The sequence below is a fragment of the Trachinotus anak genome, unplaced genomic scaffold, assembly GCF_046630095.1.
Source record: "Trachinotus anak isolate AG129_WGS33_773 ecotype Australia unplaced genomic scaffold, CSIRO_AGI_Tana_v1 ptg000019l, whole genome shotgun sequence".
Lineage (NCBI taxonomy): Eukaryota > Metazoa > Chordata > Actinopteri > Carangiformes > Carangidae > Trachinotus > Trachinotus anak.
In genome coordinates this window covers 14,252,407-14,269,612 of record NW_027273870.1, presented here as the reverse complement: position 1 = coordinate 14,269,612, position 17,206 = coordinate 14,252,407, and the positions used below count along the sequence as shown (strand labels likewise).

Below are 17,206 nucleotides of genomic sequence, written 5' to 3'. Positions count from 1 at the left end.
ATTTAAAGGTGAAGAGGCTATAGCCTGAAGGTACAGCGTTGTTCAACACTGCTGAAGCACATTTCTATGAGTTCCTCGATGTGCTTTTACTGTCTTTCTGTTTCTGTCCAACTTCTCGTTTGGTTTTCCTTTTGTAAATAAATCTAAATAACCACAGCAATCAAAAGAAAGTAGCTGACAAAAAACCTCACCCTCTTTCCACCTGCAACACACAGGTGAACAGGTGCTTATATCAACTTCGAATGTCCATAGCACCACCCATATCCATGTGACCCAACTCTCCATAATTACCTTGAATCCACAAAAATAGATGACATTAATAGCTGATATCACAAACACTAATGAATAACAATACCAAAATAAAAATCACAAAATTCATTCCTCTCTGAAAACCATTCATGGCTTCTAAATTATCATGTTGCTGCTGTTCCACATTGATCGACTGATAGATCGTGGTGCTGCTGCAGGTGTTGGTGTTCTCTCTCTGTCAGTCACAGTTTGAATTGAGTCTGATTGTCCTCAGGTCTGTTCGGGTCAGATCTGGCTGTTCTTAAGATTGGGTCTCTCTTTTCTGACAACAGACATAAATCATTTATGTCTGTTGGCTTCGGTCGGGTCTTCCACAGTTGTGGACCTTTGAAGACCTCTAGTAGTGTCATCTAACTGGCTACCACACAGGAAATTGTTTTAATGTGACGGGCTTCATGAAACTCAACCCTAACCTTACAATAAGATATATATTTCCTTTATTTAAAAGGCCTGGTTCTTTTGGGTAGTGACAGTAACTGTGGGTGGTCAGTGAGATCATTGCCCCATTTGACCCAGATCTGACTTTATAACATAGAAATTCTCACTATCATGTTTTGAAACATATTCTTCAGAGGAGGGGGATGACTCTTTCCTCTTAAGGTCATTTAAATTCAATCTTAACAGGAAACCCATAATCACAAGTGTTGAGGTCTAATGTCCTTCCATTGGATAGGTCCTGATAACAAACTGAGACCACTCTTGGGAAGGACTTTTGCATCCCACTGTAGATGCAAATTTATGTAGGGGCACAACTGGCAGGATTTTGTCTAAGCACAGGCCTGTCCTAGCAGAGTTAGGTTATTACCCTTATATGACTCCGATGTCAGAGACTGAATAAAGTACAGGAAAGGGAGAAAATCATTGGAGTTATTGATGGAATTGTTCCATTTCGGTGACACACAAGCCATATCATAAGATGAAGAGTCCATCTGGTGCAGGCTCGTGGGTGCTGGTAAGAGCTGCAGTAGGTTCCTGCTTATCTCATACCACCAAAGAAACTGGGGACGCAAGCAAGGCTGAGCTGTATGAAGCCATGCTTGTTGACACTGCATCTGTGCCACGATTCTTCAGAAATGTGCTTTCATCCATTTGTTTGATTACATATGCTGATTGATAGATGACTGATTGAGATGTCGGAAAAGAAGCTTTAAGGAATGTTGTGGCTCAACCTGAACTCACCAAGCCCCACACACAACTTAGACCTTACCCCTGAACCACCGCTCCACACCACAAGTCCGCAAGTCGCTCTGCAACCTGCAGGACCGAGGCTTGAATCATCCTGAAACCACTGCTTAACAGGCACGTAAATTAAAAGCCCAGTTTAATTATGAATTAAGAATTAAGAACTCAGTTTAATTGACATGGTACTGATGTATGGCTCTGTGGAAATGTTAAAAGTAAGAGAGACACAGAACAGTTGCTGCACATCTCAGTGGACGTCCTCGGCATTTTCTGTGAATGAAAGTTGGAGTGGAACAGATGGTGTTGTTTAGCAGTTTGTTCAGTTCAGAGAGTTTGGAAAATGTGACTCAGAACACTCGTATGAACCACAGACTGTGAATAAAGATGGACGTAGCCTCTGTGACGTCACCCACAGCTTTCTGAAGCTCAGAGTGAGCTGCTCCCTCATTACCATCTTGGCAGTGCCTGACTCCGCCCCTAACTCCCAGCTAATCCAAACATGGGCAAAGAGGGGGGGGTCGTGTGTGGAGCTGAGACTTTGGTGGATGATGGTTTGTGGCAAGCATACACTCCCATTAGCATTGTTAGCACAGCTGTGCGTCTTGCTTGAAGGATAATTCATTTACTTGGCTAATTAGCTAGTTGGCTAACAAGCCAGTTATGGTGAGCACAGACACTGGTACCTGCTAGTTAGTGCTACATATAAATAAAATTAAACTAGAATTTCACTCTCATGAAAAAACAGGAGCTCACCTTTTGTTCATCATTTAACCAGCAAGTCAAATTATCTGTCTGATACATACATGAAAAATGCTCCAGAATGACCAACACCACAAACACAGAGAGGTCACATCCACTGACTGAGTTAACTGAGGTGACGCTGAGCAGACAGTCAGTGGACTGTGACAGTACCCACCTGTCACTTACAGAGGCCACGCCCTCAATTATACATAACTTTAAGGCTTAATGAAATGTAAGCAGATGAGTTATATAAAAATTCACCTCCGTACAGTTGTCATGAAGGAGGAAATTAGCTAAAGAGACCAAAACAGTTTTTTTTTTTTTACCAGGCTGTAAATATGTTTATTTCTGCTGTAACATTTTAACATGGGAGTCTATGGGGATTGACCATTGTTGGAGCCAGACTCTAGTGGTCATTAGAGGAACTGCAGGATTTACCTCTTCACTGTTGGCTTCAGTTTTCAGCCCCGGAGGTTGAAGCTTGGTTTGAACAAGCCTCACATCAGAAATTACAAAAAGATTTGGGATAAGCAGAAAAGTGTTTTTGTATCAGGGCCCAAGGAGTCTTTGTGTGTGGACCGTAGTGTCATGAATGATTACACACTGTGACTGGAGAAGAGATCAAGCTTGTGGCATTGTGCAGAAACATTTAGTTTGTAATATAATTATATATCTCAGATTGAAACACACAGCTGAGGAAAGGCTCAGGAAAGAATTAGCAGAAGTGCACAGAAAAAAAAAGACACCAAGCATGTTGTGACTGATAAATATAATAAGTTTCCAATTGTGTCCTTGTCCTGGCAGCCACAGGTGAGCCTCTGGAGGCTCACACTAGAAAGAGTGGAGGATGTTGGAGAAGGCAAACGGGCTGAACTTGTATCCAGTCCCACTGTAGAACTTACTCTGAAACTCCACCCTGACAGAAAGAGAGAGAGAGCGAGAGAGAGTGAGTGTGTGTGTGTGTGTGTGTGTGTGTGTGTATGTGTGTATGTGTGTGTCTTACCAGTGCAGGCGGAGGGCATGTAGGAACGCCGACATCCCTTCCATAATCAGGAGGATGGAAACGGTGAGTGTAGCAAAGATGGAGAATATGACCACCAGTACTACAGATCCCAGCATGCCTCGCCATGAGAGGGAAATGCGCATCACCATCATCCACAGCACGTCTGACAGCTCTGACAGGGGAGTACATCAGGGTGACACACACACTGGGTAACACTAACATACAGTTACAGACCTGGAGAATCTGTGTAATAAATCATGTTACATCATAAATCATGATATAACATAAATATCTGAACCTGTGTGCATTTTCATGTGTCTGTGTGTGTGTGTGTGTGTGTGTGCTTTTTTTTTACATCCTGGTGGGAACTTCAGCCTGAATACACTAATCCAATAACAACTCTTCCAACCTGAACAACCATCAACCCTCTGATACGACCCATAGCAATGTCTCCTGAAATAGTGCCCTTATGGCTGCAGGTGTAATGCAACCTTGGTTGTCATGGTTACAATAATAAACACGCGGACTGTACAAGAGTGGCATACCTACCTTTATAACCACGGTTGCTATAATAATGGTTATGGCTTGGTTAGATATAGGGTTAAAATACTTCCTCAACATTGCATCATCTTTGTTGTCATGGTTACAATAATAACAATGGATGGTCATGGATAATAGAAACAACACAAACTGCTACTTTCACATTTTGAATCGAACACCACTCTCCTGTGTCATATTCCTGCGTTTTGTTGACCCATCCATCCACCACAACCTCTTCCTGACTTGGACTCTGTCGCTCTATATACTACGTCACCGCACTTTTCCCTCTGCTCCTGTCATAATTACTACAACCACGTCTTAATTATGGGTCATAATAACCTGCTGCACAGACGACCTGTGGGCTTGTTTATTATGGTGGACAGTCTCAAGTCAAAGTCAATATGTGTCCTCAAAACTAACGTAAGGTGTGTGTGTGTGTGTGTGTGTGTGTGTCTGTCTGTCTGTCTGTCTGACTGTGTGTGTGTGTCTGTGTGTGTGTGTGTACACTCACGTGCGTGTGCAAGGCTGAGGGCCCACAGTCTGAGGTAAGAGGCTGTGTTGGAGATACATCCCAGACAGTACTCTATGGTGTGGATCATCTGGTGCATAAACACCTCAACTGCATCAAACTCCTGCAGCAACAAAATCAGAGAAGTGTGTGTAACTCCTCCTTTCTGGCATCAACAAAAAGTCCCTATCCCGCCTCATAGTACTTCAAAACACAGCAGCTCGGCTTCTTACTGGTTTTAACGGACAGCACCACAACGTGCCAGTCCTCATGTGTCTTCATTGGCTCCCTGCCTGTCAGTTTTAGAATTTATTTTAAGATTTTACTAATCACTTTTAAAGTATGCCTAGCCTGAGTTGCATAAAAGAAGTGTTCACACCATATGAGCCAGTATGTGATCTAAGATCCTCAGTGGGGCCCTTCTGGCAGAGATGACCATGGTTTTGCTATCACGGCCTCTCAACTTTGGGATGACCTGCTTGAAGAGATGAGGCAGAATCAGTCACTACTTAAAACCCATTTTTATGTGTTGTGTCTTTTTATCGTCACTTATTGTCCTTTAACTTGTCCTTATTTATATTGAAGTATGTTGTTTATATTCCCTCTTTAACTTTGCCTTATTTCTGTCCTGCTGTTGTTTGGCCTCACAGTTCAGCTTTCTGTTTTATGTTGCCCTCTGAGCCTCTCACAGCTCTCGCTTTGATTATTCAAGCACTTTGTAAACTTTGTTTTAAATGGTCCTATATAAATAAAGTTATTTTTATTATCTATTTGTTTATTTTTTATTATGTATGTGACCAGAGAATCCCTGACAAACACTAATATCCCACTGCTCTCAAACTTCAGCCCTCTTTTGTGACTGGATGTCAGACGTAGTTGTCTTCTCTGTGTCTCCAAAAACAGTAAATGTATCTTCCTCACCTCCCCTTCCTCCTCCTCCTCCTCCTGCAGCCTCCTGCCTCCTTCCAGATCTCCCAGCAGGGCGTTGATGGAGTTGGTGTCTGTCACTGCTGACCGCTCTTCTGCCTAACACACACACACACACACACACACACACACACACACACACACACAAACACTCTGACTTTAACAGTAACCTATGAAGAAATCCTCTCTGTCGGAGTGGATCCTCCTCAGATAGTAAAACCCTGGTGTACCTTGACCTTAGATTGGTCAGCTGATGACCAATAACAGCTCTGAAGTGGCTGGTACGGAGTTATCAGTAAGTCAGTGTGTTCACTGTTCACATTGGTTTGAAGCAGCAGCAGAAAGAGAAGAGGAAAGAGGAAGCAGAGAAGGTTGGATTTAAAAAGAACAAATACTGGAGGAGGAAGCAGAGAAATGTTCCACAATAACAGATATATTCAACATCCAGTAAAGACCCACCAGCTGAAATGCTAAATAAGGGCGTTGTAGCTAGCTTGGCAACGGGGAAAATACGACTTCGTAATGCTGACAACTTGGAGATCTCCAGCATCTGTAAGACGATCTATTCACCAAACAGTAAATGTTCTCTGTTCACATCAGAGGACAATTCATACGATTCCCTTTAGATGTTCACCAATAGATGGAGCTGTGTAAAAATTATTGAACCATCACAAGACAAGGACGTTTCTGTAAACTGGGAAAAAAAATCACACCATCAAGATACATGTTGTGTTGATGCTGCTACAGTTCTAGGCATTGCTGTAAAGCGGATCTACACATGATTCATGAGCTTAATGGAGAGTGGCCTGAGGCAGCTGTTTGAAAGGACCATATTCATCATGTCTGTCACTTTGTGAGGGACAGTGGATATCACACCCGACCTCAACCACAGCTACATTACAACAGGTACAACAGGCGGCTATTAGACTCTCTGTCAGGTTTAAGTCGGTTTCTCTTTTTTTACCATTGAATGTAAGTTTTTATTTGACACAAACCTCATCATACAGATGCATTTTGGAGAATCCACTACTTTAGTAAAGAGAATCGTTATTATTTAATTTGCTTAAATTTATTTCTGTGTTGTTTTATTATTCCTGCAACAATGTTGCTCATGTGTGTGTTCACCGGTACAGACTGGTCTTTCATCAACCAATCACTGTGGTTCTTACAACAAGCTTGTCCATGAGAATTAACATAACCATAGCAACAGAGTCTCACTCTTAGCTTAGGGTTAGTTTTTACTTTTCCTCAGTAAAAGATGGTCTCAGCAGCTTTGTGAAGAGGATTTAGGAGAAAACTTTTAGTTAGAAAAACTTTTAGTGCGATTTAGGAGAACTCTGAGTGGTAATATAAAATGTTTTGTGAATACAGGACCTGATTTTTTTATTATTAGTTGAATAAAACATGCTGTGTGTACAAAGGCAGTGGTTAGTTCCAGCCCGTGTTGTGTGTACAGTGTGAATGTTCAACACACAGCTGCTGTGATATTAACACCTGACCAACTCGGTCTGAAGGATTTAAAAACTTACTGTTGGGCGTTGACAGCTGTGACGGTAACACAGGTAGAGAGGCCTCCCCAGCAACAAAACAGGAACTGATGCCAGAACCATGACAACCACCACTCTCTGGATAATCCGCTGCATGAGGAGACAGAGAGGAGCTGAGGAGAGGCTGACTGGCCGAGAGGAGAGTGATTTCTGTCTCAAGAGAAGCGTGACTCACCTGTCCCGGGTGCAGCATCGGGGAGTCCTTGCCGTCAGTGAAGAGAAGCATGTTGATGAAGTGCAGGAGTATGCTGGGAGCTTGGTCTGAGCACCCCGACCCATAGGCCAGCCACTTGTAAATTATCAGAAAGACCAGGTAGCCAAACAGACCGAGCATGAAGACCAGCTGTGGGAGCAGAACCAGAACCACCCTGATCCACTGACCTTGCTGTCTGCAGGCAGAGAGAGGAGACACTTCCTGTGGACATGTCCCACACACACACTGTAGAGCATCAGGCAAAGTACTGAGTGTTTTCAGCACCTGTAGTTGAAGTAGGACAGACAGACTCCAAAGGTCATGTGAGCGACTCCTATTATTATCGACATCTTCATCTTGTAGGAGTTGAGGAAGGACAAGTGGTTGCTGGCGAGATGCCAGATCTGCAGGGGGAGAAGAAGAAGAGGAGGAGGACAAAATGATCAACCACGTAGCAAAGGAAGGGATAAGACGAGAATAAGAGGAGAGGATGGCAATAAAGTAAACAATGATGATGATGAAGAAATGGTAAAAAGAAGATAAGCATAACAAGAAAGGTGAAGATTAAGACTGAACGTGATTATAACAATAATTATCATGATGATATATTATCATCATCGTATTATTATTGTTGTGTACATTATTAGATTGTACATATAAATTATTATTATAATGACATTGTTTATCATATATTTGCTTTTACCATAGTACATGGGATAGTGTTTGGATACTGACATGACTGATGTTGGACATCAGGAGACACTTTTATCTTCCGCATCTTCTTTATGGTAACCCTGGTCTTATATATAGTTATTGTCAGAGATGAGCTAACTGGGGTAAAAGACAACACTCTTGTGGTATTAATTAGGTAAGAACATGTAAAATGAAGAAATGAACAAAAGGAGGAGAAAAGAAAGCAGAAGCAAAGGAAAGATGAGATGTCATTGAGGAAAAGGAAAAATAAAAGTGAAGCATGTAATTTAAGATATATTTAAGATGAGCAGAGGAAACAGCAACTAGAGTCAAAGGTCAAAAACTAAGATGAAAATTGATTTAGAAGAAAAACAGAAATAAAAATAAATGTTAAACCATTTTGAAAAAAGTGAGACAGAAAAGGTGAGGGTACAGAGACAAAGGAGGAGGAGGAGCTCAGGTAGAGACTGGACTGATACCGGGTCAATCCCGAAAGGGTACGGCCCCTGGAAGACTCCAGTGACATTGGGGTCCAGACTGAGATACTGGCTTCCTCTGAGGGTTTCATCACTGCAGACACATCAGTGTAACATCATCAGACGCACAACATGCATACATCTGTGTGTGTGTGTGTTTGTGTGTTTGTGTGTGCGTGTGTGTATGTGACCTCCAGTTCATGGGTCTCAGATGCCATCCTGAGGGGAAGATGCTGAGGCCTCTGCTGAAACAGTCGTTGTAGATGGCTCCAGTGTAGACTGAGAACAGGCCCATTAGTAAGATCATGTAGCGACCAGCGTACACCATCCTCCACATCTACACACACACACACACACACACACACACACACATACTTGGATGTTTCTCAGAAGGTTCAGCACTGTGACTCACTTAACACCTGCACCTTTGATGAAAATTATCAGGTGACTTTGGTCATTTCTTGTATTATCTCCTGTTCTGATTGACTTGAATCTATTTAAATGATCCATGATGGTTTCCAGGCAACATCCCTACCACCTGCATTTGTGAGTTATAGCCAAAAACATGTTTTATGAGGTCACAGTGACCTTGACCTTTGACCTTTGACCTCCAAATTCTCATCAGTTCTATGAGTCCAAGTGAACGTTTGTACCAGATGTGAAGAAATTCCCTCAGGTTGTTTCTGAGATATCATGTACATGAGAAGGAGACAGAGAACCTGAAGACATAATAATAAAAATAACATCTCTCATGACTAAATGAACATCAGCAGCTCCATCTATTTCACACTGGATCATCCTAGTATGCAGCACGCAGCATTCAGGTAAAAGTGACCTTTTCCGCATTTCCTCCACTGAAGAAACCACAATTTCATCTAAAAAGGTTTCTGACAAACTAAGAGACCAGAGCCCAAGCAGCTGACCAAGAGGACTACCAGGTCACATCCCTGTCAGCTGGTGGACTGTCATGACATCCATAAAGTTTATGGCACCATCAGTGTCAGGTCCCAGCAGATAAATCCAAGTCTGAATTTCTTTCCCAGACCGCCTGTGGAGCTGATACTAGTCTGTCTCTGGGGGGGGTGAGATGCTGGTGCTGTAATGCGACAGAGATGTTGCACTGTTGTATCAATATGAAAGCTCCACAGCCTGAGAGTAAGTTCTACAAATTTAAGTCACCATATCAAAGTAACTCTTTCAATTAAATCACCACCTCATTTCCTCTTTGTGTCTTGGAGTTGTCCTGCAGGATCATCCAGAGCGCAGCCGCAGCCATCAGCAGACCATGACCCACATCTCCAAACATCACAGCAAACAGGAAGGGGAACGTCACTGTGGTGTAGACGGCTGTTTACACACACACACACACACACACACACACACACACACAAATAAAATCTAAACTGAAATATACAGTTTCACAATATTGTGACCTTACAAAACTGATTTCTGGGTTAAATGTTTCGTAATCATTTTAAATGTAATGACTGATAAACATTTTCTGTTTTTCAACATGTTATTAGATAAATAAACTTGGAATTTTGTTTGTAAACGTATACACGAATCAACATGATTTTCAGTCAGGTTTTAGAGTCCACCATAGCACAAAAACAGCTCTGGTTAAGGTTACCAATGATCTCGTCATAGCCTCAGACAATGGACTTGTCTCTATACTTGTCCTGCTAGATCTTAGTGCTGCATTTGACACCATCGATCATAAGATTCTATTACAGAGACTAGAGCATATGGTCGGCATTAAAGGAACCGCACTAAGCTGTTTTAAGTCATATTTGTCAGATAGAGTTTGTTCATGTTAATAATGACTCTTCTATCATCACAAAAGTCAGTCATGGAGTTCCACAAGGTTCTGTGCTAGGACCAATACTTTTCAGTCTATATATGCTTCCTCTAGGAAACATTATTAGGAGGCACCAGATAAATTTCCATTGTTATGCTCCTGAGCCCGGTTCTGTTGGAGGTTTCTTCCTGTTAAAAGGGAGTTTTTCCTCCCCCCTGTCGCCAACGCTTGCTCTTTGTGGGAACTGTTGGGTTTTTCTCTGTAACAAAGTAAGGTCTTGACCTTACCCTGTAAAGTGCCTTGAGATAATGTATATTATGATTTGGCGCTAAACAAATAAAATTGAATTGAATTGAACTGAACACATACTATACATATATAAAGGTCATTACATACAGCACACGGTTCACAGGTGTGTGTACCGATTACCTGGGTTAACCTCCCGGTATCTGGCCACGCCATAGGCCTCCACAATGTTCTGAAAAGCAGCTGTGAAAGAGTTGGTGGTGAACAGGGTGGGAGGGGGAGAAGAGGAGGGGAGGCGGTTGTAGAAGGAGTCCAAAACACTGGCACTTCTCCTCTGGCAGGGAGAGCGAGAGGAGACTGACATCAGCTTTCTGAAGCCTCAGTGGACACATGTGGGTCCTCAGAGGCTCCACAAATGGTTTTCTACCAGCAATGATACAGAATAAACTGTCAAACCTCAACACCATGGGGTTTATAAGAGGAGAACAGATGCCGAGGAGCGACATACTACATCTGCACATCAAGAGACGAAATGAACGAGACCTTTTCCTGATCTCGTGGTCGCTCACCGTTCCCTCAATGAGAGCGCTCTGCAGCAGCAGCAGCTTCCTCACCGGACACCAGGCTTCTGCGATCAAACATTTGTCTGTCACAGAAGGACTGCACAGGTTCAGCACCGTGTGGACAGACTTACACTTCGCCACACACACCTGCAGCAACACAGACACACACATTAGTGCTGTTCTAACCACACATTCACACTGAGAATATCATGCAGGTTGTTGCTGAATGGATCTAACCACTCCCTGTGGACTGGGGTACAAATAATAACCGCATCAGCCGTTAAGCATTATGATGGATAACTGTACTGTGCATCTACAAGTGATCAAAACACAATGAGAAAATAAAAACACAGACCACATTACACAACATATACAGTTGAGCTGTTCAGCAGTGTCAGAGTGTCAGGTTGTTGTTGTTGTTGTTTTTAAAAACGTCATATTACATCAGTTTTTTCAGCCTTTCTGACACTTCCACCACACTCATAACCTTGACCCTGATCCTGTTCAGAGTCCCCATGTTCCAGCATGCAGGAAGAAATTGTGTTTAACATCCATTACTCCTGGTAATTACAAAGTGATTAGAGTATGGTTGATTTCAGCTGATTAAAACCACTTAAGTACTCAGATTGTGATTACAACAAGGATGTGAACTGCCATAACGTCCACTTCCTCTGTACCTCAGCACATCAGTTCACTACTTCCTGCATTAACACTGAGTGTTAGCTTTGGACACAAAACGTGTACTGCAGAATGATGACTGGGAAACACAGTCTCAGTTTAGTTTCACCATCTTGATGTGTCCTTAAAGTCCTTAAAGGCAAGTGTTTTGGTTTTTTTTGTTTTGGTTTTTTTTCTGCCAGGATATTCTTTCTAAGATTTTTAGGTATAGGTTTTTGTCATTTGTGAAAACTGGTGAAAAAATATATTCTATTTACTAAACCAGAAAGAAGGAAGAGAAAAACTTGCTAACAAACATCATATTTACTTTGTGTTCACATGACATGGGAGATATTAAAAATCAGCTAAAGGGAAACATGAGGGCCTTTTCCCATTTAGACAGTGGTCCAATTCAAATCAGTATTACAGCAATAAACCTGACAAAAAAACAAAACAAAAACAAACAAACAAAAAAAAACAGATGAAAATTCAACATTCACTCAGACACACACACACACACACACACACATACACACACACACACACACACACACATACACACACACACACACACACACACACACACACATAAGGACAGGAAGTAAAACAATCAAATACACAACAGGGAAGAGATTATAAGATGAAACATGAAGTCCATAGAGTTGCAGGCGAAGTACCTTCCACTGTGGCAGGACAGAGACACAGTGAGACAGCAGCTGCTGCAGGTAACTCTCAGTCTGGGACAGCACCTGGACAGCACAGGGACACACCTGGGCAGTCAGTCACGGCTGCTGAGTTCTCACTGAACCAGCTGGAGTGTGGTTTAAAGATGAGTTAGCTCCATTTGGTTTTGATGGACACATATGGTAAAGGCTCATGGGAACTGTAGTTGTTACACTGCTAGCAAGAGATTTGACCAAAGTGACTTCTTACCATTGTGATGTCCTCTATCCTGGTCTGAAGACCCATCAGGATTCCCTGTCTCTCCTCGGCACTCTCTGGGTATGTGAATGTGTTTGTGTGGAAACTGCACAAAACAAGAGCACAACACCATGAGAGAGAAAAAAAAAAACACACAACACAATGTATCTGCCCATCGTCCAGGAACCAGATAATCTGCCTGACCGGGAGGAATATTCTGAAACTAACCAGTCACAGATTTTCTTGACTTTGTGTCCAATGGTGTCGCCCCAGTAGGAGATGAGAAAGACCGTCCACTTCACCTTTTCACCCTGGAATTAGAGGACGAGCAGGAAATCATTCAGATCACTCAGATCAAGTCTTTTAGTGTCAAGATATAATCTGATCTGATCAGGAGCCACCAGGAGAACTGAGACTCCTCTCCTGCCTCACATTTGTCAGTATATATCAGTATAGATAAGAAGAATAAAAGATAGGAATATAAGAAATAGAAATAAAAACAGGAGCTATACAATATCAAAATGATGAATTCAAAATTACAAGTAAACCCAGTAAAAACCAGTGTTGCACATAGAAAAGCTTTTCTCAAAGAGCGGTCTGAAAGTGACCCCAGTTTCAGTGTTCCCTCTTAGTGCACACTGAGTCTACTGGAGAGAGATGTTCAACTTCTGTAAATTCAAACATTATTATTTGAATTGTCTGTTTTAATGTGTTGTTGTTACGACACTGTCACGTAGCTACGACAGTTTACAGTTTATGTTATAGGATTTACGTCACAAATGATCACCATGACATTTGGGAGGATGAAGGTGTCACCCTTCGTAGCCGTCATAGACCGTGAAGGCTGATCCTCCTTGGACCAGACCGTCTCATGCCAGTTCGGGATTTACGGTCTACGACGGCCATGAAGGGCCATGTCCTCCGAAGGATGTGGCCCCTGAACTGGGACACAGCGTCAGACTGATCCACGGTGGAACAGAAGAAAAATAGAATCACATCAGCTCTACCATCTCAGGTATCTCCAGGCTCTCCTCCATCTCCTGGAAATCAGCGATGACACAGCCTCGGCCCGCTCTCCACAGCAGCCGCTCAAAGGCTGACACTCTCCACGGGAGCACCACCCCCGCTATGAAACTGTAAGGTGGCGGGACAGAGTACACACTTCTACAGTATCCTAAACATTTTACCCAGAAATCAGTTTTGGAAATTACTGTAAATTACAGTTTAGATTTTATTTGTGCGCGTCTGTGTATATGTATGTGTGTGTGTGTGTGTGTGTGTGTGTGTGTGTCAACCTGAGGTGCATATCTTGATCACAGTCCACAGTGTCCAGAGAGGGAGGAAGAGGGGGGTATGTGACCTGAAAGCCCACACACACACCACACACACACCCATACACACACACACACACACACACAAGCGTTACAGTGGGCCATTCAGGCCAAAAACGACAAACACACTCACAGTTTGGTTTGTACCTGTGACTGGGTGAGGGAGTGTGTCTGAATCAGTACCCCACGATACTGACAGAGCTGGATCAGCTGAGCCCTCAGACTGTCCCTGTTCTTTGACACCTGAGAATGGAAGACAGGTCAAAGGTCAAGAGCATGAAAAGACACAGAGACAGGAAGAAGAACAGAATGAGCATCAGATCAGATGTGAACAAGAACCTGAACCAGGAACCGGGAGAAACAATGAGACAGTGTGCGTGTGTGTGTTAGTGTGTGTGTGTGCATGTTTAAAACACACCTCTTTTAATTCTCTGGCCAGTCGTTCACTTTCCTCTTCGATTGCTAACAGCTCCCTGGGCTGAGGGGCTGGCAGGGCAGGGCTCAGAGGAGTCAGCAGCTCAGTCAGAGGGGGAGACAGGGAGCGACTGACCTCCTGCTCCAGGAAGGCTGGAGGCCAGCGACAGAACGGACAGGAAAACATGGAGGAGTTAGTCCAGACTGGGTGACAGCAGATTAAAGATGTATCCTACTCTGTTTAACCAGCATTTTTATTTGCACAGATAGGTTTGGCATAAACGGATGTGACAAGTCAAGAAGCTACAGGCTGATACAACAGACCTCATCTCAAACCAAGAGACACAACATGATCTAGAAAAATACAAAGACAAAGTAATCATGTGAATGCCTACAGCAGGTACACGCGATTCAAGGCTTTCGCTGTATTGCACAACAGGGATTTGTGGTCATCAAACAATAACCTGTAATACCAATAACTCCCACTCTGTGAGATGGTTCCAATGAATTCTCTGTCACAGTCTGTGCCAGATTTTGTGACGTGTGCTGAATCACAGCACTATGGTGTAACTAGTGATTCACAATCTTTCCTCAAAATCTCAGAAATGTTTCGCAGCCTACATCCGGCCCAGTAACAGTATGGAGGCTAAATGAGGCCTTCTCAGAGCTCTTTATTTAAATGATAGCGAAAAAACATTCAGGACTGAACTGAAGATGAAGAGATGGAACTATCTCACCACCAATCTTCAGTTTGCTTTATTTTGTCTCTCTCTTTCTGTCTTTTGTGCATTGCATTATGGGAGAATTAATATACATCCACAGCATAATCTGCATCCTGAGTCTGGGTGAAGTCTGGGACGGGGTCTCAGCTGGTGTCTCTTCACTCACCGAACGTCTTCTCCATCTCCTCACACCTCCTGACCTCGCTCACAAACTTCCTCTGGAACAAGTTCAAATGAGGGTTCAGCTGTGACGAGGGACGGGGGCAGAGACACAAAGAGGAAAACAGAGAAACACAAGATGATAGTGAGTCTTCATTTCAGAATTTCAAAATAACCAAACTCAGGATCTAAAAGTGGTTTACATCCAGGAACAGAGGACTCACTATTCACCATTACTGACATACTTCATGAATGTATGTGTACGTTGTTCTTTTCACATCACATGTGCTCTCCGTGGCTCCTACGGTGTAAATTGAGCAAGAAATTCAAATGGGCTGTCGATAACTCACATCTCTGAATTGCAGCAGCCCCAGCTCTCCCAGCTCGCTCACGCAGTTGTAGGCTGATCCAGACTGCAGGAAGATCTGGACCAGACACACCTCTTCGCTTCGCAGCAGCGCTCCCATGATGACCACCTGAAGGAGGAGATGGTCTCTGAGGATGATGCAACCACACAGTAACAAAGTCCAAAAATATATCTGCAGCTCTAAAGCCAGGAATGAATCTCCACTGTTGCTTTGTCCACAAACTCAAGCAACAAGTAACAGTCACTTACTGTGTGTTTGCAAGAGCCAGGAAATAAATTACAATTTATGATTTTCTGCCAGTCCGTAGATACCAGGATAACTTCTGTTGCAGACTGTATCTCCAAGGAGTGGACAGGAGGAGATTCGGAGGGAAGCTCTAATCACAAACCCATGAAACTTAACCTCCTTCATGTGACCTAAGGCGGCAGTCACAGTAATTGTTTTAGGGAGATTAGAGGAGGAAGCAGTGAGGAAGAGACAGGCATACGACATGAGGAGTCAGTTTAATTTAGTGTTATCTGTTGCTTCATGTGTAGATGGCACTTTCATGAAAACTTAAGATGCTGTTTTTACACATTTGTTTTCACAGTTCGACCCAAACATCTTATTATGACAAATAGTTATGGGGAGAAGGAGAATGGTTGCAACCTACTACTTATTACTCCAATCAGAAACATACTGAGAGAGAGATGGCACTCATACTGCACAAGCTGTCCTGAGCTTTTGTTTGACTTAAACAAAACCATGCAACAGTGTTCTGCATCGTTAGTTCAAAATAGGCACAATTTATGTATTTTATAGCTTATGATGAACAGAAAAGGAAGCCATATTATAAAACTAATGATGAACAAAATAATTTGCTAATAATAACAAAAACTTTATTTATATATAACTTTTCATACTCAGGATACAGCTCTTTGACAAGTGTAAAAAAGAGGGAGTGAAAACAGGGAAATCTTTACAAAACAGGGAAAATCAAAAAACAGGGAGAGGTAATATTGAATAATAAGATACTTCCTACTACATATGATATAATTTCTTTTTCAGATTTGTAGTTTTCTACAATCTGCCCTGCTGCTGAGTCCAACCCTAATTTCACTGCTTTGCTTCCTGGACATTGTACTTTGTATCTGAAACATAAAATACACAATATAATTATGTATTATTAAATACAACAACTGAAACATAAAATAGATGTTAACTTTTAGATATTGTCTGACTGTGAATACATCATCTACAATTAAAGATTGCATTCTGGTTGTTTTCAGTGAAGTAGTTGGTTACTAACAGACAGGTTTCCCTCAGTATTTTGGAATGAGCCTCAGATATAATCAGGGATGAGGGCAGGACAGTCCGGGCTGTGGCCAAGGACTTCACCATCTGTCACACCATAAGACTGACACATTCAGAATACTATGCTTATTGAGACAAAAAACAAAAGTTAATTTGTATAATTGAATGTATTTTTAATATGTTGCAACCATCCCTGATTCTTGTGTTGCAACCGCCCCCAAGGTTGGGGTCAGTTGTAACATCTGAATTCTTTCACTTAAATAAATATTGTTTATGATATGTCATATGTAATCACTTTTGAAGGCTATTTGTAATTAGCAGATGGATGTAAGGTTACTATCTAAAAGTTCGGTTGGTCTAGTTCAATAGTCAGATGCTGAAATGACAAATGCTGTAAAGTTATGCTGTAGCCTGATACAGTTAAACAACGCCCCCTAGAGACTGTGAGACTCTTTACATTCACCTGGTCAACATGACTGAAAAAAAGAGAATTTATCTGTTGATGTAAAAAATATTTGTACCTATGTATTTTACCTTTAACATTTGTTCATGCAAATGATTCATTGTTGCTGTTTATAAAAGGTGATCTGGAAAGAGTAAACACATTTTTAATTG

At 42.2% G+C, this 17,206-nt stretch overlaps 1 protein-coding gene across 1 annotated transcript; it reads right to left on the bottom strand.

Annotated features, from left to right (window-relative positions):
* Nucleotides 1-1,201: 1,201 nt before the first annotated feature.
* Nucleotides 1,202-15,596, bottom strand: tcirg1a (T cell immune regulator 1, ATPase H+ transporting V0 subunit a3a). The gene is made up of 21 exons (XM_071505448.1): nucleotides 15,281-15,596; nucleotides 14,938-15,016; nucleotides 14,054-14,202; nucleotides 13,783-13,878; nucleotides 13,600-13,664; nucleotides 13,312-13,438; nucleotides 12,533-12,615; nucleotides 12,317-12,410; nucleotides 12,061-12,132; nucleotides 10,733-10,873; nucleotides 10,347-10,497; nucleotides 9,333-9,466; nucleotides 8,311-8,456; nucleotides 8,123-8,213; nucleotides 7,236-7,354; nucleotides 6,933-7,146; nucleotides 6,740-6,847; nucleotides 5,205-5,309; nucleotides 4,287-4,404; nucleotides 3,236-3,407; nucleotides 1,202-3,148 (listed from the first exon to the last, which is right to left on the bottom strand). Exons 1-21 carry the CDS (start codon nucleotides 15,395-15,397, stop codon nucleotides 3,064-3,066), a joined length of 2,466 nt encoding a protein of 821 aa, XP_071361549.1. The 5' UTR covers nucleotides 15,398-15,596; the 3' UTR covers nucleotides 1,202-3,063.
* Nucleotides 15,597-17,206: the final 1,610 nt, after the last annotated feature.

Coding starts and splice junctions, on each gene's coding strand:
- tcirg1a (XM_071505448.1), bottom strand. CDS start 15,397: ATGGGAGCGCTGCTGCGAAGCGAAGAGGTGTGTCTGGTCCAGATCTTC. Junction 13,879..14,053: donor TGGCCAGAGAATTAAAAGAG/GTGTGTTTTAAA, acceptor TTCCATTCTCAG/GTGTCAAAGAACAGGGACAG. Junction 4,405..5,204: donor AGGAGGAGGAGGAAGGGGAG/GTGAGGAAGATA, acceptor TTGCTGCAGGAG/TTTGATGCAGTTGAGGTGTT.